This window comes from Microcaecilia unicolor, chromosome 3 (genome assembly GCF_901765095.1).
Source record: "Microcaecilia unicolor chromosome 3, aMicUni1.1, whole genome shotgun sequence".
Classification (NCBI taxonomy): domain Eukaryota; kingdom Metazoa; phylum Chordata; class Amphibia; order Gymnophiona; family Siphonopidae; genus Microcaecilia; species Microcaecilia unicolor.
Window position 1 is genome coordinate 16054670 of NC_044033.1, and position 21790 is coordinate 16076459.

Consider the following 21790-nt stretch of genomic DNA (forward strand, 5'->3'; position numbering starts at 1 on the left):
AGATCACCCCTAGAACCCTTTTCAAAAATCGGCGTCACATTGGCCACATTCCAATCTTCAGCTTCTATGGACAATTTTTATGACAGGTTACATATTACTAACAGCAGATCAGCAACTTCATGCTTGAGCTCTTTGGGTGTATGCCATCTTATCCAGGTGATTTACTACTCTTTAATTTGTCAAGTTGGCTCAGTACATCCTCCAGGTTCACCAAGATTTCTTTCAGTTCCTCTGCATCATCACCCTTGAAAACCATTTCTGGTATAGGCAGATCTCTTACATTTTCTTCCGTAAAGAAAGAATTCATTCAGTTTCTCCGCTATGACCTTGTCCTCCCTGAGCGCCACTTTTGCTCCTTCGTGATCTAACATCCCGAAGATTCCCTCACAGGCTTTCTGCTTCTGATGTACCTGAAAAAGTTGTTACTGTGAGTTTTAGCCTCTGCGGCAAGTTTCTTTTCATATTCTCTTTTAGCCTTCTTTATTAATGCTTTGCATCTGACTTGCCAGTGCTTATGTTGCTTCTTTATAATAGTTTCTACAATTTTGACCAACACTGACACCAGGCTCACTGGTCTGTAGTTTTCCAGATCACCCCTGGAATTCCTTAAAAAAATTTTGTGGTATGTTGGCCACCCTCCAGTAATTGTATTGATAGGTTACAGATTACCAATAATAGATTTGAAATTTATTTTTTGAATTCTTTCAGTAGTTTGGGGTGTATACTATTCAGTCCAGATGATTTGCTGCTAGTTGATGTGGCCTGTTATATCTTCCAGGTTGACTGAGATTTGTTTTGGTTTCTCTGAACCATCACCTTTAAATATCATTTCTGGCATGAATAGCTTTAGAAGCTCCCTCAGTGAATTAGTGGATCCCACAAAGAAAAAAAAAAGGCTTATTCTTAAGTTCTGAGCTTCTTGGCCCAGTCCTCAGGGTATTCCCAGCCAGTCAGGTTTTCAGGATATCCACAATGCATATGCATAAGATAGATTTGCATATCAAGGAGGCAATGCATGCAAATCTACCTCATGCATATTCGTTGTCGATATTCTGAAAACCCAAATGGTTAGGTGAGCCCCAAGGACTGGGTTGAGAACCCCTGTCCTAGTGGATTCCAGATGTGCAGACTTAACTCTAGGAATTTCCAACAAAAGTGGTGCTTACTTTTACTAGGTTGCTAAATTTAACTACTTAAAAAAATAAACAGCCCTGGTGTCCCAGTAAGGGCAAGAGGGTGAAATTAGAACATAAGAATAATCATACTGGTTCAGACCAATGGTCCATCTAACCCAGTATCTTGCTTCTAACGGATGCCAATTGGCTGGACAGCAATGATCTTTAGTGCTAGCGTTAGTGGGTTAGCTTTGGTGTCCAGATGTAGATGAACCAACTGTAGGCTTAAATCTAGACAGACAAATTTTGGCTAGCTAGATAGATATAAGCTATTTTTATGCACAATTTACCCAGCTACTTAGCCAACCAGATTCCGGCTATGAACTAAGATGCCTCACAGCACACTGAAAATCAACTCCATGAAAACATAAAAAGCAAAAGGGGAAAAAAGATAGCACTGCCTAAGGAGAAAGGAGCAGATCCAAGAGATATACTGAAGAATTACAGTAATATCATTTCAACAGCTGTAGCAATGGTAGTCAACACTTTTTTGGGTCTCACTGTAAGTCCTTACATGAATTTGGAATGTCATTGCACCAAGGAACAAATGAACTACCATAAAGAAATACATTAGCTTTGAATTAATTCAAGTCCTACACCTACTACTGCTTCTAGAGACAATATATCCGTCATCTGTACCAGCATTTATAGCAAATGTCTTTGAAGAGGAAAAGCAAAAGCAAATGTGTGAAAAGCCAAAGAGAAGGAATTTTTAGGAAACATGCTGCTGAGTGTTTATAGCATATGTGCAACATATGTTTGCTGACAGCGATGAAAAAAAAAAAACCAATAGTGGTGACCAGATGAGTAAGGCCGGGTGATCCAACATTCAATATTCTTTATTATAAAACTAGTAAAATAGGCCCGTTTCTGGAACGAATGAAACGGGCACTAGCAAGGTTTTCCTGGGAGTGTGTATGTTTGAGAGAGAGAGCCAGAGTGAATGTGCGGGTGTGTGAGAGTGAGACTGTCTGTGTGACAGTGTGTGTGTGAGAATGAGAGTGTGTGACAGGGCCCCCTCGCCTGTTCCTAATGCCCCTCACCCTGTTCCCTCCCCTCCTTTTCCTCCTCCTTCCCACACTTTGGGTTCCTTAAGGCTTTCAAAAGTCTATGTACCCCCGTGGCCCTAACGCCCAGTATCCGCATACCCCACCGCTTTCCTCCTCACCCCTCCCCAAGATGTAATACTTTCACGTCCTTCATTTTTTTTAAAGTGTCCTATCTACCCTGTGTCCAAATGCCCGGCATTCAGATTGTGTTCCTCTCGTAAATTTTCATTTCTTTCATTCATTCAGAACTTGCCCCCCCCCCCCCCCCCCCCGAACACTTTTGGTTACTTCAGTCTTTTAAAACTGTCCTATGTACCCTGTGTGCTAATGGCCAGCATTGAGATTGTTTTCCTGTCCCAAATTTGCATGTCTTTCAGTCATTCACAACTCCCCCCCCCCCCTTCTTCAGTTTAACACTTTGGTTTTGTTCAGTCTTTTAAAACTCTCCTATCTACCCTGTGTCCTAATGGCCAGCATTCAGATTGTTTTCCTTTCCCAAATGTTCATGTCTTTCAGTCCTTCAGAACTCCCCCCCCCCCTCCCCCCATTTAACACTTTCAGTTCCTTCAGTCTTTTAAAACTCTCCTATCAACCCTGTGTCCTAATGGCCAGCACTCAGATTGTTTTGCTTTGCCAAATTGTCTGTCACTGATGTCACTGAGGTCAGTGCGTGCCTGCCTAGCAGACCACTTCCGGCAGGCACGGTCCCAGGCACATCCTGTTGGAGGTGAGAATTATTATATAGGATAGCACACAAATCTCAGATGATAAGTGCCATGGGCTGTTTCAGAACTGCTGACTTCAACTGGAGTCCATCAAAATACCATACATGATTTTCCCTCTGTGCCCCCTGCAACTGTTCATGGTTTGTACTACTAGGCGCAGGAGAGGGGCAGAGACTGTGCATGGAGAATAGGCTGGAAAACTCTCTCTCTCTCTCTCTCTCTCTCTCTCTCTCTCTCTCTCTCTCTCTCTCTCTCTCTTCCCTGTGGTTCTCTTTCTCTCTCTTCCCTCTGGTTCTCTCTCTCTCTCTCTCTCTTCCCTGTGGTCCTCTCTCTCTCTCTCTCTTTCTGTTTCCTCTTCTCTCTTCCCTCCTCACATAGCAAGAGACCTGAAAATTACTTCAAACTTGTCTTTGAGATCACCAGCAGCAGTAGCAATTCATACATCTGTTAACATATCACAAGATAAAGAAAGTTTTTGCAGATAGTCATTTTGACTGTTGACTGATGCTTTATAGACAGGAAAGTATCAGTCTACAGTCAAAATGAAATAGCAGGGCACTTTCGATACAACGTCTAAATCCGATTTTGGATGTTTTGTGAAAATCGTCCACAAATCCAATAGTGAACATGAGCATTATCAAACCAGAAAAATGCCCAACTTTTTGTTTCAAAAATAAACATTTGCTAGACATTTTTGTGCTCTGTGCGTCAAACTTTTAGGACCATTTTTGAAAAAGAAAAAAAAAGTCAAAGGGAAAAACGGAGAAAAACAAGCCATTGAGATGTAGGGGGGGGGCAGCATTCTTAGTAGACTGGCCACATACATCCCAGCAGGGCAGGGAGACATATTAAGGGGCACTGCACTGGACTTAACATTAAAACTCCCAGGTACACATCTCATTGTTACCCCCTTATATTGTATGGTGAGCCCTCCAAAACCTACTGTACCCAACAGTACACCACTACAATATCCCTTTATGCCTGAAGGTGCTACCTCTATGTAGGTACTGTAAGCTTTTGGTGGATTATGGAGGGCTCACACTTTACTACTACTACTACTTAGCATTTCTATAGCGCTGCCAGGGTTACGCAGCGCTGTACAAGTTTAAACATGGGGAAGGACAGTCCCTGCTCAAGAGAGCTTACAATCTAAAGGTAACAAACTATGTAGTCAGCGTAGGTATCATGAATGGGGAAGGTGGTTAGGCGCCAAAAGCAAGGGAGAAGAGATGGGCTTTGAGTAAGGACTTGAAAATGGGCAGGGAGGGCGCATGGCGTATGGGCTCGGGAAGTCTGTTCCAGGCATAAGGTGATGCGAGGCAGACGGGGCGGAGTCTGGAGTTAGCGGTGGTGGAGAAGGGTACAGATAGGAGTGATTTGTCCTGAGAGCGGAGGTTACGGGTGGGAACATACGGGGAGAGGAGGGTAGAGAGGTAATGGGGGGCTGCAGATTGAGTGCACTTGAAAGTCAATAGGAGAAGCTTGAACTGTATACGGTAGCGGATCGGGAGCCAGTGAAGCGACTTGAGGAGAGGGGTGATATGATACACTTTCCACCATAAGTGTAACAGTAAGAGTGGGATATGGGCCTGGGTCCCCTTCTCTACAGTCCCCTGCACCAACCACTAAGCTATTCAAGGGTTCTGCTTGCTGCTCTGATTGGACTGGCCATAACATCTGAAGCTGTCATAGAGGTTGGTATGTACTGTTCCTTTCACATCATTGTGGAATGGGAGGGGGTCAGTGCTTACAGCGAATGCTAAATACCTGTAGAAGGTATTCTCCGAGGACAGCAGGCTGATTGTTCTCACTGATGGGTGACGTCCACGGAAGCCCCCTCCAATCGGAATCTTCATTAGCAAAGGCCTTTGCTAGCCCTCGCGCGCCCATGCGCAACGCGCATGCGCGACCATCTTCCCGCCCAAACCGGCTCGTGTTCGTCAGTCCCGTATGTAGCAAGACAAAGACAAGGGAAGACACAACTCCAAAGGGGAGGCGGGCGGGTTTGTGAGAACAATCAGCCTGCTGTCCTCGGAGAATACCTTCTACAGGTATGTAGCATTCGCTTTCTCCGAGGACAAGCAGGCTGCTTGTTCTCACTGATGGGGTACCCTAGCCCCCAGGCTCACTCAAAACAACAAACATGGTCAATTGGGCCTCGCAACGGCGAGGACATAACTGAGATTGACCTAACAACTTATCCAACTAACTGAGAGTGTAGCCTGGAACAGAATAAAAAATGGGCCTAGGGGGGTGGAGTTGGATTCTAAACCCCGAACAGATTCTGAAGCACTGACTGCCCGAACCAACTGTCGCGTCGGGTATCCTGCTGCAAGCAGTAATGAGATGTGAATGTGTGGACAGATGACCACGTCGCAGCTTTGCAGATCTCTTCAATAGTGGCTGACTTCAAGTGGGCCACTGACGCTGCCATGGCTCTAACATTATGAGCCGTGACATGACCCTCAAGAGCCAGCCCAGCCTGGGCGTAAGTGAAGGAAATGCAATCTGATAGCCAATTTGAAATGGTGCGTTTCCCCACAGCCACTCCCCTCCTGTTGGGATCAAAAGAAACAAACAATTGGGCGGACTGTCTGTTGGGCTGTGTCCGCTCCAGATAGAAGGCCAATGCTCTTTTGCAGTCCAATGTGTGCAGCTGACGTTCAGCAGGGCAGGAATGCGGACGGGGAAAGAATGTTGGCAAGACAATTGACTGGTTCAGATGGAACTCCGACACTACCTTCGGCAAGAACTTAGGGTGAGTGCGAAGGACTACTCTATTATGATGAAATCTGGTGTAAGGGGCCTGGGCTACCAGGGCCTGAAGCTCACTGACTCTACGAGCTGAAGTAACTGCCACCATGAAAATGACCTTCCAGGTCAAGTACTTCAGATGGCAGGAGTTCAGTGGCTCAAAAGGAGGTTTCATCAGCTGGGTGAGAACGACATTGAGATCCCATGACACTGTAGGAGGTTTGATGGGGGGCTTTGACAAAAGCAAACCTCTCATGAATCAAACAACTAAAGGCTGTCCTGAGATCGGCTTACCTTCCACACGGTAATGGTATGCACTGATTGCGCTAAGGTGAACCCTTACAGAGTTGGTCTTGAGACCAGACTCAGACAGGTGCAGAAGGTATTCAAGCAGGGTCTGTGTAGGACAAGAGTGAGGATCTAAGGCCTTGCTGTCACACCAGACGGCAAACCTCCTCCATAAAAAGAAGTAACTCCTCTTAGTGGAATCTTTTCTGGAAGCAAGCAAGACACGGGAGACACCCTCCGACAGACCCAAAGAGGCAAAGTCTACGCTCTCAACATCCAGGCCATGAGAACCAGAGACTGGAGGTTGGGATGCAGAAGCGCCCCTTCGTCCTGTGTGATGAGGGTCGGAAAACACTCCAATCTCCACGGTTCTTCGGAGGACAACTCCAGAAGGAGAGGGAACCAGATCTGACGCGGACAAAAAGGAGAATCATGGTGCCTCGGTCTTGCTTGAGTTTCAACAAAGTCTTCCCCACCAGAGGTATGGGAGGATAAGCATTCAGCAGGCCTTCCCCCCAATCCAGGAGGAAGGCATCCGATGCCAGTCGGCCATGGGCCTGAAGTCTGGAACAGAACTGAGGGACCTTGTGATTGGCTCGAGATGTAAAGAGATCTACCAAGGGGGTGCCCCACACTTGGAAGATCCGGCGCACTACTCTGGAGTTGAGCGACCACTCGTGAGGTTGCATAATCCTGCTCAACCTGTCGGCCAGACTGTTGTTTATGCCTGCCAGATATGTGGCTTGGAGCAACATGCCGTAACGGCGAGCCCACAGCCACATGCTGACGGCTTCCTGACACAGGGGGCGAGATCCGGTGCCCCCCCTGCTTGTTGATGTAATACATGGCAACCTGGTTGTCTGTCTGAATTTGGATAATTTGGTGGGACAGCCTTCAGAGCGTTCCAGATCGCTTGTAACTCCAGGAGATTGATCTGCAGATCGCGTTCCTGGGGGGACCAGCTTCCCTGGATGTGAAGCCCATCGACATGAGCTCCCCACCCCAGGAGAGACGCATCCGTAGTCAGCACCTTTTGTGGCTGAGGAATTTGGAAAGGGCGTCCCAGAGTCAAATTGGACCAAATCATCCACCAGTGCAGGGATTTGAGAAAACTCGTGGACAGGTGAATCACGTCCTCTAGATCCCCAGCAGCCTGAAACCACTGGGAAGCTAGGGTCCATTGAGCAGATCGCATGTGAAGACGAGCCATGGGAGTCACATGAACTGTGGAGGCCATGTGGCCAAGCAATCTCAACATCTGCCAAGCTGTGATCTGCTGGGACGCTCGTACCCGGGAGATGAGGGACAACAGATTGTTGGCCCTTGTCTCCGGAAGATAGGCACGAGCCGTCCGAGAATCCAGCAGAGCTCCTATGAATTCGAGTCTCTGTACTGGGAGAAGATGGGACTTTGGATAATTTATCACAAACCCCAGTAGCTCCAGGAGTCGAATAGTCATCTGCATGGACTGTAGAGCTCCTGCCTCAGAATTGTTCTTCACCAGCCAATCGTCGAGATAAGGGAACACGTGCACTCCCAGCCTGCGAAGCGCTGCTGCTACTACAGCCAGGCACTTCGTGAACACTCTGGGCGCAGAGGCAAGCCCAAAGGGTAGCACACAGTACTGGAAGTGACGTGTGCCCAGACGAAATGGCAGATACTGCCTGTGAGCTGGCAATATCGGGATGTGCGTGTAGGCGTCCTTCAAGTCCAGAGAGCATAGCCAATCGTTTTCCTGAATCATGGGAAGAAGGGTGCCCAGGGAAAGCATCCTGAACTTTTCCTTGACCAGATATTTGTTCAGGGCCCTTAGGTCTAGGATGGGACGCATCCCCCCTGTTTTCTTTTCCACAAGGAAGTACCTGGAATAGAATTCCAGCCCTTCTTGCCCGGATGGCACGGGCTCGACCGCATTGGCGCTGAGAAGGGCGGAGAGTTGCTCTGCAAGTACCTGCTTGTGCTGGAAGCTGTAGGACTGAGCTCCCAGTGGGCAATTTGGAGGCTTCGAGGCCAAATTGAGGGTGTACCCTTGCCGGACTATTTGAAGAACCCAACGGTCGGAGGTTATAAGAGGCCACCTTTGGTGAAAAGCTTTTAACCTCCCCCCGACCGGCAGATCGCCCGGCACGGACACGTTGATGTCGGCTATGCTCTGCTGGAGCCAGTCAAAAGCTGGAAACAAGGGAAAGGGGTAAAGACCGGATCAGTCTCTTTTTTTTTTTTTTTAAAGTGAAAATCGCGAAGACGCGCGAGGTCAACTTGAGGGGCACGAAACGGCAGCAAAACACGACCGTCCCAAGCGCGGACAAAAGAAGACTGACGAACACAAGCCGGTTCAGGCGGGAAGACGGTCGCGCATGCGCGGTGTGCATGGGCGCGCGAGGGCTAGCAAAGGCCTTTGCTAGTGAAGATTCCGATTGGAGGGGGCTGCCGTGGACGTCACCCATCTGTGAGAACAAGCAGCCTGCTTGTCCTCGGAGAACTGGTATTTTATAACTATGCACGTAACTTTTCTAAACACCCTGCCCCTTCCATGGCTATGCCCCCTTTTGAAATATACACTATGGGAAACAGGCACCTTGCCTTATAGAATATCATGCAGCCAGATGTGCAAATTTCAACAAGTGTCAATTATCAATAATTGGTTGTTGGCACCCAATTATTGATGGTGAAGAGCTTGTTAGCCAATTAATTTGTGAGCACATCTCAGCAGCGTGTCCAAATTTGGGCACCATTTTTAGAATCCAGGGATAAATGCTCTGCAAACACATGAAGTATCAGGCGAGAAAATAAAACTTAAAATAGTTAAAACAGTTGCAAAGTGGTTCCAAATACACATCACTTTCTAGATTAATAAAACACTGAGACCACCATATATGCTCAAAATGACGTTGAACAGAATCACTAAAAATATAAGATAAGAACATAACTTAAGTGTTCCCATACTGGGACAGACCAAAGGTCCATTAAGCCCAGTATCCTGTGTACAACAGTGGCCAATCCAGGTCCAAGTACTTGGCAAGATCCCACAACAGTAAAAGAGATTTTATGCTGCTTATCCTAGAAATAAGAAGTGGATTTTCCCAAGTCCACCTTAGTAATGGCTTATGGACTTTTCTTTTAGGAAACTATCCAAAACTTTTTAAATCCCTGCTAAGTTAACTGCTTTTACCATATTCTCTTGCAAAGAATTCCATAATTTAATTACACGCTGAGTGAAGAACTATTTTCTCCAATTTGTTTTAAATTTACAACTTCGAAGCTTCATCGTGTGCCCCCTAGTCCTTGTATTTTTGGAAAGAGTAAACAAGCAATTCATGTCTACCCATTCCACTCCACTCTGTATTTTAAAGACCTCTATCATATGTCCCCTCAGACGTCTCTTCTTCAAGTTAAAGAACCCTAGCCTCTTTCGCCTTTCCTCAAAGGAAAGTTGTCCCATCCTTTCTATCATTGTTGTTGCCCTTCTCTGTACCTTTTCTAATTCTGCTATATATTTTTTGAGATACGGTCACCAGAATTACACACAATATGCAAGGTGCAGTCGCACCATGGAGTGATACAAAGGCATTATAATATTCTCAGTTTTGTTTTCCACTCCTTTCCTAACATTCTATTTGCTTTCTTAGCCACCACTGATCACTGAGCAGAGGGTTTCAATGTACCATCAATGATGACACTTAGATCCCTTTCCTGGTCGGTGACTCCTAATGTGGAATCTTGCATCACGTAGCTATAGTTCGGGTTCCTCTTTCCCACATGCATCACTTTGCACTTGCTCACATTAAATGTCATCTGCCTTTTGGATGCCCAGTCTCCCAGTCTCATAAGGTCCTGCTGCAGTTTTTCACAATCGTCTTGTGATTTTACGATTTTGAGGGGCCTTTTCACTAAGCCGCGTAGGCGCCTACGCATGCCCAACGTGCATCAATTTGGAGTTACTGCCCGGCTACCGCGTAGCCCTTGAGGTAATTTCATTTTTGACACGCGTCCGCTATGTGCGCTGGAATTTAATTTTCTGATGCGCGAAAGAAACCTGGCAGTAATCATCATTCTATGCGTGTAGACGATTACCACACGGTTAACGTGTGAGACCTTACCGCTAAGTCAATGGCTGGCAGTAAGGTCTCACACCCAAAATGGACAAACACCAATTTTGATTTTGCCGCATGTCTATTTTTGGCAAAAATTTTTAAAAGGCCTTTTTTACAGGCACGCTGAAAAATGGATCTGCGCGCTCCCAAAACACATGCCTACACTAGCACAGCAGTAAAAGGACCCCTGAATAACTTTGTGTTATCAGCAAATTGAATTAATTCACTAGTTATTCCCATCTCTAGATCATTTATAAATTAGTTAAAAAGCAGCGGTTCCAGCACAGACCACTGGGGAACCCCACTAACTACCCTTCTCCATTGAGAATACTGACCATTTAACCCTACTGTCTGTTTTCTACCTTTTAACCAGTTCTTAATCCAAATAAACAGAGGACTACACAGCAAAATAACATGTGGAGGCTCATTTTCAAAGCACAAAGTTACATGGAGGGGCATAATCGAACAAAAACGTCTATCTCCATGGGCGTTTATCTCCAAGAACGGGTCCGTGAAGGGGCAGACCGAACCGTATTTTGGGAAAAAATAGACGTCCATGTTTTATTCGACAATTTGTGAGCTGGGCGTTTTTGTTTTTCAGCGATAATGGAAAATGAAAGCGCCCAGCTCAAAAACGAATAAATCCAAGGCATTTGTTCGTGGGAGGGGCCAGGAGTCGTAGTGCACTGGTCCCCCTCACATGCCAGGACATCAACCGGGCACCCTAGGGGGCACTTTTACAAAAAAAAAAAAGGTAAAAGAGCTCCCAGGTGCATAGCACCCTTCCCTTGTGTGTTGAGCCCCCCAAATCCCCCTCAAAACCCACCACCCACAAGTCTACACCATTACTATAGCCCTAAGTGGTGAAGGGGGCACCTACATGTGGGTACAGTGGGTTTGGGGGGCGGTGTGGAGGGCTCCCATTTACCAGCACAAGTGTAACAGGTGGGGGGGGATGGGCCTGGGTCTACCTGCCTGACGTCCACTGCACCCCCTAATAACTGCTCCAGTGACCTGCATACTGCTGCCAGGGAGGTGGGTATGACATTTGAGGGTGAACATATAAAGTTGTGAAACGGCATATTTTTGTGGTGGGAGGGGGTTTGTGACCACTGGGGGAGTCAGGGGAGGTCATCCCCGACTCCCTCCAGTGGTCATCTGGTCATTTAGGGCACATTTTGGGGCCCTATTCGTGGAAAAACAGGGTCCAGGAAAAGTGCCATAAATTCTCGCTAAAAACGCATATTTTTTTTCCATTATCGACGAAAGGCGCCTATCTCTGATCGGCCGATAACCACGCCCCAGTTCCGCCTTCACCATGCCTTTGACATGCCCCCATCAACTTTGTCCGCATCCGCGACGGAGTGCAGTTGAAAACGTCCAAATTCGGCTTTCGATTATACCGCTTTATTCGTTTTTGTGAGATAAACGTCTATCTCCCGATTTGGGTCGCAATATAGGCGTTTTTCTTTTTCAATTATAAGCTGGATGGAGGCTCATTTTTAAAGCACTTAGCATAAGTCATTAAAACCAGCAGCCTCCACAGCACAGCTTATGCTGACTTGTGAATTTTCCACAGTGCATTACTCTCCACACTGTTGTGAATCATTCTAAAGGAAAACATTTAGGGACCCTTTTACCACGCTGCCGGTAAAAGACAGCTTTTTCTATTTTTACAAGAATAGCCACACAGTAATTTCTGCATTAGAGCATGGTCATTATCACATGAGCCCCTACTGCCACCTATTTTGTAGGTAGTAAGAGCTCATGCACTAACCATGTGCTAATTGGTTAGCATGCAGTGATGTAGCTGCGCTACCTGATTAGCACACTACCTGCCTACTCTCCACCCCCGACTTGCCCCAGCGCTAAAAAATAAAATATATTTTTTAGCACTTAGGAAGCATAAGCAGATGCCAAAATTACCACGGGATGCCTGAGCGCAACCCCAGAAGGCATTTTAAGCTGCGGTAAGCACGTGTTAGTGCTTATCGCGGCATAGTAAAAGGACCCCTCAAATTTAAATCCTTTTGGTACAATGGTATATCGAAACTGAAAATAATCTGACCTCTTCTTCTTTTAATAATAATTTATCAATATCACCTCCTCTCCTACCTATATGCTCAATCGTTCTGGTTTTCACTTAGTTTTACTGACATATAACTATTGGCTTGGACAAATAATATAAATTAGCATGGGTGGTATTACAATTTCAGTGATGTTTGATATGAAACTTCTGTTTCGTTACTGGATGTTCAAACATTGTGACTGACCTAGAATTCGGGAACACAATACAATCAACACAACAAAAGTGACCATAATTGGTATTAATCTTTTGAGATTTTTGTCCCTGGAGTATGCTTCAGTAATCTTTTTATTCCTGAAGCATTCATGGCCTTCTAATACATGCCAGTTGCTTTTAATGATTTTCTGTATCTGATTAGCTACATGAGAAAATCTTAAGAACATAAGAATAGCAATACTGGGTCAGACCAATGGTCCATCTAGCCCAGTATCCTAGTCCAGTAGTAGCCAATCCAGGTCACAAGTACCTGGCAGAAACCCAATTAGTTAGCACCATTCCACGCTACCAATCCCAGGGAAAGCAGTGGCTTCCCCCATGTGTATCGCAATAACAATATCAATGTCTATATCTTTTTTCTTACCTTCTAGAAATACTTCCCGACATACACTTTTAGCTCTCAAGTAGCCATCATTAATATGTTTGCTTGTATAGCCTCTTCTTTTGAATCTATCAGGTCTTCAGCTCAGTGTTCATATTCACTAAAATCAGTGCACAACCTAAGCAATCTTAAAAACAATCAAACTTCAAGTACGAAAACTACTGTAGTGTAAATATTTGTCTTTGTCTGTAGGTTTGCAGTAAATGGTTGCAGTAAAACAATATCTGTCTTTCCTAATGAGAATATTTAAGTAAGGAATGTCTTGGTATGCATAATGCATACTGTCATATTCACCGTTTTTATGCATTCTAACTTCTGAAAAACAACATTAAGAGGCTAATTCTGAAAAAGGCACCAAAATGTAGGCAAAAATTCACCTTCCCCAAGACCTAACAAACTTAAGGAACTCAAATAAAAAAGGTGAGATGGGAGAGCTCAACGGGACATCATGGTGGGGGGGGGGGGGGGGGGGGGAGGGGAAGGGAGGGGGGAAGAAGATAATTCACCATCCTTAACCACTTGATAACACCTATTCCTCAGGAAATCATTAAACCACTGAAATACATTATTGGTAATTTCCTAATTCAGCCAATTTACGCATCAAAATATCATGGTCGACCATATCAAAGGCTGCCAAGGTGTCAAACAAACCCTTCACAAACCCTCGCAAAGAACAACCATATCTCAAACAATTAATTATTACCTGAATTGGTTATTACTCTATTTACCATTAACTTTCTGTTTACTTCATGTACAATTTCTCATTCATAATAGATTTTCTAAATGTTAAACATCCATAGTTATCCCAGTATGTTTATGATAATGTATTGTAAAATTGGATTCTTACAACGAATCACTTTCTCTTGCATTATTCTTTGTTATGAATCCTATAATGTTTATTGTAAGCCACACTGATCGTTTTGGATAATGTGGGATATAAATGTCACAGATAAATAAGTAAATAAATAAATAAATAAACTGTAACAGCATCACCTGGCCTCCCCTACTTAGTACTTTCTTTACTTCAGATGTTAAAATCTATCAACAGTCATAGGAGCCGACTCTGTGGGTGCTGCGGGTGCTTGAGCACCCCCAATATTGAGAAAATTCCTTGTATGTGTCCAGGGAGGGGTTATTTCCATTGGGCTTAGCACCCCCAATAATTTTGAAAAGTTGGCTCCTATGTCAACAGTAACTGCGCTATGGAACCTCATAAATCCATACTGTGAAGAATGAAGCACATTAGTGGAGTGGAGGAGTAGCCTAGTGGTTAATGCAGCGGACCGTCATCCTGGGTTCAGTTCCCACTGCAGCACTTTGTGCCTCTGGGCAAGTCACGTAAACCTCCATTGCCCTGCTACAAATAAGTACCTGTACATACTACGTAAACCGCTTTAAATGTAATTGCAAAAACCACAGAAAGGTGGTTTATTAAGTCCCATTCCCTTTCCCATTAACATTTTCTATATAATCTACTAATTCTGAGATGACTGCACACTCAATTAATTTAGGGGCCCTTTTAAGAAGCTGAGCTAAAAAGTGGCCTGCATTATTTATTTATTTATTGCATTTGTATCCCACATTTTCCCACCTTTTTGCGGGCTCAGTGTGGCTTACAATATGAAATGAATGATGGAAATACAATTTGTTACAAATTGGTTATGGATTACATTGTGCAGAGTTATGCGAGACAATCGAAGTGTCGTTAAGGAATGTAACAATGGAACACAAACATTGAAACATTGGAAGGAGACAATGGGAGCTTAGAGGGCAATATTAAGCACGTGGGTTTCCTGCACACTGGGGCGACTTTTAGCATGGCTGAAAAATGGCCACATTTTCCATTTTTGCAATAATGGCCATGGGCTAATTTTCCCATCAGCGCATCAGCCCTTAACTATACCTATTTTCTAGAAGGTAAGGGGCTCACGTGTTAACCACGCTGCAATAACCGATTAGCCCTAGGCATGCCTAATCTCTGTCCCCAAATACACCCTCAGTGCTAAAAAACAAAATTTATTTTATTTTTAGTGCTGGGGGTGTATTTGGGATAAATAAGAAGTATGTAAAGATGCCAAAACTACCGCAGAACACCCGAGAGCGCCCCAAGGGAGTGGTGTTTAACCTGTGGTAAGAACACATTAGTGTTTATCACAGCTTAGTAAAAGGGCCCCTTAGTAAGAAATGGAATACTAACTATTGGCCTAAAATTGCTTGTTTTAGTTAAGTCAAGGCCTTCCACCTTTGGAAAAGGAAGTAGCATTCACCCATCAGGAGGGAAAAATGCCCAGTGGATAACACATAATTTACAAATTTCATGAACCTTTCAAATATTTCAGTAGGAGGATCAGCTAAAGATAGACAATGATCAAGAATGCATGCAGTGTGTTGAAATTTTACGTAAAAGTAGTTTCACCTCAAGAACGGTTGCTGCCTTAAACTAAGGCTAAAATCTATCCACTAATACCCGGTGGAGGGGCTTTTTCGATATGGTGTCTATGTCCGACTTTGGACGTTTTGCTCAAAACGTCCAGAATCCAAGTGGTAAATATAGCAATTTTTCAAACAGAAAAATGTCTATAGAAAATGTTCTATGCAATGTGGAGGGTCAGAAGAGTAAGATCTTTCTTCCCAAGAGAGACATTTTGCGTATTGGTGCAATGGTTGGTTCTGAGCCATTTGGACTACTGTAATTCCTTATACGCAGGATGCAAGGCACAAACCATCAAGAAACTCCAGACAGCCCAGAACACCGCAGCCAGATTAATATTCAGCAAGGTGAAATATGAAAGTGCCAGACCCCTTAGAGAAAGCCTGCATTGGCTCCCACTGAAGGACCGTAATGACCCATCATACGTCAGACCTAATTGACTTACCAGAGAGAAACAATAAACGTTCATCACGTTCATCTTCATTATCCCAACTGCAGAGGACTTAAATACAAGTCTGTACATACATCCAGTTTCTCATACACCTGCACGCAACTATGGAATGAATTACCGATTGCCATAAAAACAACACACGATCTGACAACCTTCCGAAAGTTATTAAAGACCTACTTATTCATAAAGGCGTACAATAAAGATTCGCCATAACGATCTGACTTCCTAATTATTCCAATCACAACTATTAAGGAACCCTCCTATCTGTCCATCCTAATTACATCCTCACGACTGAATATTATATCCAGTGGCGACGCCACAGGTGGGCATGGGTGGGCCGGGGCCCACCCACTTAGGGCTCAGGCCCACCCAACAGCAGCACACATTTAGTGGTAGCTGGTGGGGATCCCAAGCTCCGCCAGCAGAAGACTTCCCCCTGATGGTGCTGAAAACATTGCTCTCCACTTCAGAAGCCTGAGCTTCCTAAGCTGCCGATACTGGCAACTGCGCATGCTCAGTTTTCAGCGCATGCCTGCAGCAGGCTACCAAGGTAAAAAGCAGTGTTTTCCCGTCAGCTGAGATATTTTTTTAAGTTGGAGGTGGAGGGGGGGAGAACACTTGTGCCCACCCACTTCTTGTCTAGGCCCACCCAAAATCTGCTGTCTGGCTACGCCCCTGATTATATCTTGTCCTGATATCATTATGTTATGTAATGTTGTTCTTTCAATACACTTCCAATCCAATATGATTTACTTATGCATTCTTATTTGTAATAATTGTAAAATTATTATTCTGTTATTATGATTGCTTTGATATTCTACGTACCCATCTGTATCTATATTTTGAAATTCTTATCCTATAACGTGTACATGTTGCTATAACATTTTGTGAGCCACATTGAGCCTGCAAATAGGTGGGAAAATATGGGATATAAGTGCAGCAAATAAATACATCTTTTTTTTTTTTTAATGGCCACTTGCTAGATATTTTTGTGCTCAGTGCATTTATCTATTTTGGCCCACTTTTGAAAAAAAAAACATTCAAGTGAAAAATGCACAAAATCAAACCATTGGGATGTATGGGGGGGCAGCATTCTTAGTAGACTGGCCACACGCACATCCCAGCAGAGCAGATGGAGGACCCTAGGGGGCGCCGCAGTGGACTTCACATAAAAACTCCCAGGTACACATCTCACCGTTACTCTCTTATAATGTGAGTCCTCCAAAACCCATAAAAAACCTACTGTATCTAACTACACACCACTACAATAGCCCTCGTGTCTGCAGGTGTCACCCGTATGTGTGTTTTGAGGGGCTGACACTTTCCACCACATGTAATAGTTAAGAGTGGATTATAGGCCTGGGTCCCCTTCTCCACAGTACACTGCACCGACCACTAGGTTACTCCAAGGACCTAGCCATAACAGCTGATGCTGTCATAGAGGCTGGTATGTACTGTCACTGTCATATCTTTGGGGGGTGGGAGGGGTTCAGTGACCACAGAGTGGGGGGGGGGGGCATGTCTTAATCCCTCCAATGGTCATCTGGTTATTAAGGGCACCTTTTTGTGACATAGTTGTGAGTGAACTAGGTCTAGACCAATCTAGCTTTTACACCTGGCTATTTTTGCTTTGTTCCTTTATGGCAGGAAAACATCCAAGTTTTGGGAACGCCCACATCACTTAGGGCATATTTTGTGGCTTAGCCATTATTAAAATAGGTCTAGCTCAAAATGTCTTTGTTTTAGTCCTGGAAGTTTTTGTTTGGTATGGAAGAAAAACGTACAAGTGTTAGGAATGCCCTAACCCCGTCCCCAACAAGCCCCCTTGTGATTTGGATGCACTGCGGACGAACTGGCAAGCAAAAGGTCCAAATACTGCTTTATGCCACCTTTTAAACATTTTCACTTTCGAAAATGAGCCCCATAATCTCTCTTCACACGGTAGAATGACTGGTTAGAAACAGTGTAGTACATCACTCAATGATTGGCGTGTCAATTTAATTTTAGCCAAAAGAAATTAACAAAAACAGTTGCCTTGGTTGTACATTAGATGATACCTTAGAACAGGAGAAGTAAGATTGTTTATTAATTGAAATAATTTCCTTGAGTAAGGCAATATTAGCATATGCCCATTAATACAAAAAAAAATACAAATTAGCCATTTTTATGTCTGCCGTAACAAAGGTCTTATAACAAGGGCAAGATCCGCATAAGGTGAACTAAGGGCATTTTTTTTTTTTACAGTAGCTTCAGTAAAAGGACCTCAGAGATATAGAAATATGCTAATAAAATAAATAATAAACAGACTTCCAGTAGCCCAGGCCCAGCCACTTTTGCTCCAGGCCTGCCCAGCCTCTTCTGCCCGCTCTCCCCGTCTGCATGGTCTTCTGACTTTTACTGCCCTGAAGCACCATTCTCCCTCCAGCACCGGTGATTCCCATAGCCAGCCTTCTGCCAGCGCGTGTCGTTAGGGCCTCTTCTCAGGCACGTCCCGCCTACTCTGCAAATTCCTGCGTCCCGCCTTTGCGGAAAACAGGAAGTTGCCTGAGAAGAGGCTCTGACGACGCGTGCTGGCAGAAGGCTGGCTATGGGAATCGCCGGTGCAGGAGGGAGAATGGCGCTTCAGGTCAGTAAAAATGACCAGAACTGACCACGTGCAGGAGGCTGTTGCGGGGGGGGGGGGGGGTAGTGGGAGGAGAGGAAATGCGGCGGCGGCAGGTGGATGGAGAGGAAATGCAGCGACGGGGGGTGGGCGGGGGGTGGTAGCAGGTGGAGAGGAAATGCGAGGCCTGTGCCCACCCAGTCCACCTCCAGGCCCATCTAAAAATTAAACTCTGGCTACGCTACTGGACTGGAAGCCCTCAGTGGAGAGTGACTCTACAGCCCATCAATTTATGGACTTGTACGTGAGACCACAGGCGTATCTGGACTTCGGCGGGAGGGGGGGCCAGAGCCAGAGTGAGGGGGCACATTTTAGCTCCCCCCTCCAGTGCCGCCGACCCTCCCCACGCCATTGCCGGACCCCCCCCCCCCCCCCCGCCGATGACCCTCTCCACCCCCTCCCCCCCCCGAAATTATTCAGTCCAAGTCCACTACAATTAGTAGCGGGCCCAAGCCGGGGGTGGCGGGAGCGGAGTGGCCGAGCCGTGGGAAGGGGGATCATCTCAGGCGACTAAGGCGAGCAGCGGCGGAGGTCAGAGCGGAGGCATGAGCGAGGCAGAGTTGAGGCGCTGCGCGGGGCCCTATGCGGTCGCCTTGGTCGCCTCTGCCTAAGACAGGCCCTGCCCCTTAGTGAGACAGCCTCCTGACTTGGGAAACCCCCGTCCCGGGACCTGGGCATCTCCTTCCTTGCCAGCGCTCTGCTAGGGAGGACTTTCAGCACTGGCCCCCCAGAGCCAGCTCGTATACGTACCCCCGTCTGCTTCTTGGTGGGCTTTATGCGCGCGTAGATCTGAATCGTTTGCTTCACCATTGCCGGAGCCCGTTCGTCGCTTCCCGCCACCGACACGCGCCGCTGAGGCAAGGTAGTAGGTGGTGGTGGTGGTGTGGGCAGGGGAGGGGCGCGGCGGCGGCCCGCCCGTTGCTCGGCAACCGTTGCTAGAGAAGCCAGAGCCGGGCGCGTGCAGCGGCGCTCCGTACCGACGTGCGCTCTCATTGGCTGAGGGCGGAGCGAAAGGTTCTGAGATGAGTATGTGGAGGGCGGGGCGGTAAATTGAATGATCCTCGCTCCAAGATAAGACGTGTGTTACGATGTTTTATTACGTTTTAATAACGGGGGTAGGAAATACAAAGTACAAGAAATAATCACTGCAATTTCCCCACCCCTAGCTGTCTGTTCGTCTGTCCAATTTAGATTGTAAGCTCTGGTGAGCAGGGACTGTCTCTGCGTGCTCATTTGTACAGCGCTGCGTACATCTAGTAGTAGTAGCAATTCAGGTGGACGGACGCGAGAACCGATCTCGACCAGAAACTCCGCGTAACTCTCCGTTTCCACACTGCTTCTAATTTACTTAAACCCTGTTCTAAGCCGCCAGTCCAGCAGCTGAGCAGAGAGCAATACGCCTAAGTATAACATTGTAAACACTGATATAGCAAAAGATTTTTTTTTAAATGAAAAAATAAAATTTAAACTACTTAGCACAAAATGCATCCTGAAACAAAATCATTGTCATAGGAGATGGTGTCTCAGTTGATATTGCAGGAGCCAGCTAAGCAGGGGCGTATCTGCGTGGGGCCACAGGGGCCTGGGCCCCCACAGATTTTGCCCTGGACCCCCCCTACCGCCGTCAACCCTCCCCGCTGCCGTTGTTTACCTTTGCTGGCGGGGACCCCAACCCCCGCCAGCCGACCCGACGTCTTTAAAGTTCTTCTTCGGCCTTGTACGTGCAGGACAACGTGCTGGGACGTCAGACTCCGAACTGGATTGAACAGTCAACTACAGCACGGCCACGGAGGCCGAAGAAGAACTTTAAAGACGTTGGGTCGGCTGGTGGGGGTTGGGGGCCCCCGCCAGCTGAAGAAATATCTTAAAAGGCGGCAAGCGGACCTCAGCTGGCGGGGGGTTGGGGTCCCTGCCAGCAAAGGTAAACAACGGCAGCGGGGGAGGGTTGACGACGGGGGGAGGGTGGAGAGTCGTGGGTGGGGAGGTTCTGGCAATGGCGGCAGTGGCAGCGGGGGGGGGGGGGTCGTTTGGGGGGGCTAAAATGTGCCCCCCCCTACCGCCAGAGTCCAGATACGCCCCTGCAGCTAAGGAAAAAGCTTTATCTTTAGTTGGCAAGCCTAGTAGTAAATGATGACACAAAGGGGGGGGGAGGGGCTGCTCATAACTGATAAACGTCTAAAAAGCAGTGGTGGCTGCAGGTTTTTTAAACATCCAAATGAAATCACTATTTTTGAAACATTTTATTTATTTATTTGTAGCATTTGTATCCCACATTTTCCCACCAATTTGCAGGCGCAATGTGGCTTACATTTGCCATAATGGCGGTTGCCATTTCCGGGTAACAGAATTACAAGTAGTATTGCATTAAGGTACATACATATATGCTAACAAATGTGTAACATAATATAAATGGAACATGATATTTTTCTATGCAGTTAATTTGCAATGCGACCAGCTCACAAGGGGATGTGTACGTTCCCAAAACTTGGATGTTTTTCTGCCATAATAGAACAAAGCAAAAGTGTCCAGGGCTAAAAGCTAGATTGGTCTAGATCTGTTTCACTCACAACTGAAAGTCACAAAAGGTGCCCTAAATAATAACCAATGGAGGGATTAAGACATGCCCCCCCTCTCTGGTCACTGAAACCCTCCCACTCTCCAAAGATATGACAGTGACAGTACATACCAGCCTCTATGACAGCATCAGCTGTTATGGCCAGTCCTATTAGAGCAGCAAGTGGGTCCTTGGAGTAGCCTAGTGGTCGGTGCAGTGCACTGTGGAGAAGGGGATCCAGGCCCATATCTCACTCTAACTGGTACACTTAATGGTGGAAAGTGTGAGCCCTCCAAACCCCACCAAAAATTTACTGTACCCACATACAGGTGACACCTGCAGCCATAAGTGCTAGGGAAATGGGACTTGATATACTGCCTTTCTGAGGTTTTTGCAACTACATTCAAAGCGGTTTACATATATTCAGGTACTTATTTTGTACCAGGGGCAATGGAGGGTTAAGTGACTTGCCCAGAGTCATAAGGAGCTGCAGTGGGAATCGAACTCAGTTCCCCAGGATCAAAGTCCACTGCACTAACCACTAGGCTACTCCTCCGACTCCCGTAGTGTAGTGGTGTACAGTTCGTTTTTGGTGGGTTTGGAGGTCTCACAATATAATTTAAGGGGATAAGGTGAGATGTGTACCGCGGACCTTTTATGTGAAGTCCACTGCATCACCCCCTAGGGTGCCCCATTTCTCTGCTGGGATATCTGTGTGGGCAGACTATTAAGAATGCTGCCCCCTCCCCCCCCCCCCCCAACAATATGTGCCAAAATGACTTGTTTTTCTGCATTTTTCCCCTGGACTTTTTTTTGTGGGGGGGGGGGGTTCAAAAATGGTTACAAAAGAAAAACACACTGAGCACAAAACATCTTGGAACTGGCCATTTTTGTAACAAAAAGTTAGTCTTTTTCAGGTTCAA

At 46.0% G+C, this 21790-nt stretch overlaps 1 protein-coding gene across 1 annotated transcript in view; it reads right to left on the reverse strand.

The window, feature by feature from the left end:
- KIF6 (kinesin family member 6) overlaps window positions 1–19123 on the reverse strand; it is a 795359-nt gene extending 776236 nt beyond the window's left edge. The window contains exon 1 of the mRNA XM_030195774.1: window positions 19064–19123. Within this exon, the coding sequence (XP_030051634.1) occupies window positions 19064–19123 (60 nt within the window). The remainder of the gene's footprint in view (window positions 1–19063) is intronic.
- Between the last annotated feature and the right edge of the window lie 2667 nt (window positions 19124–21790).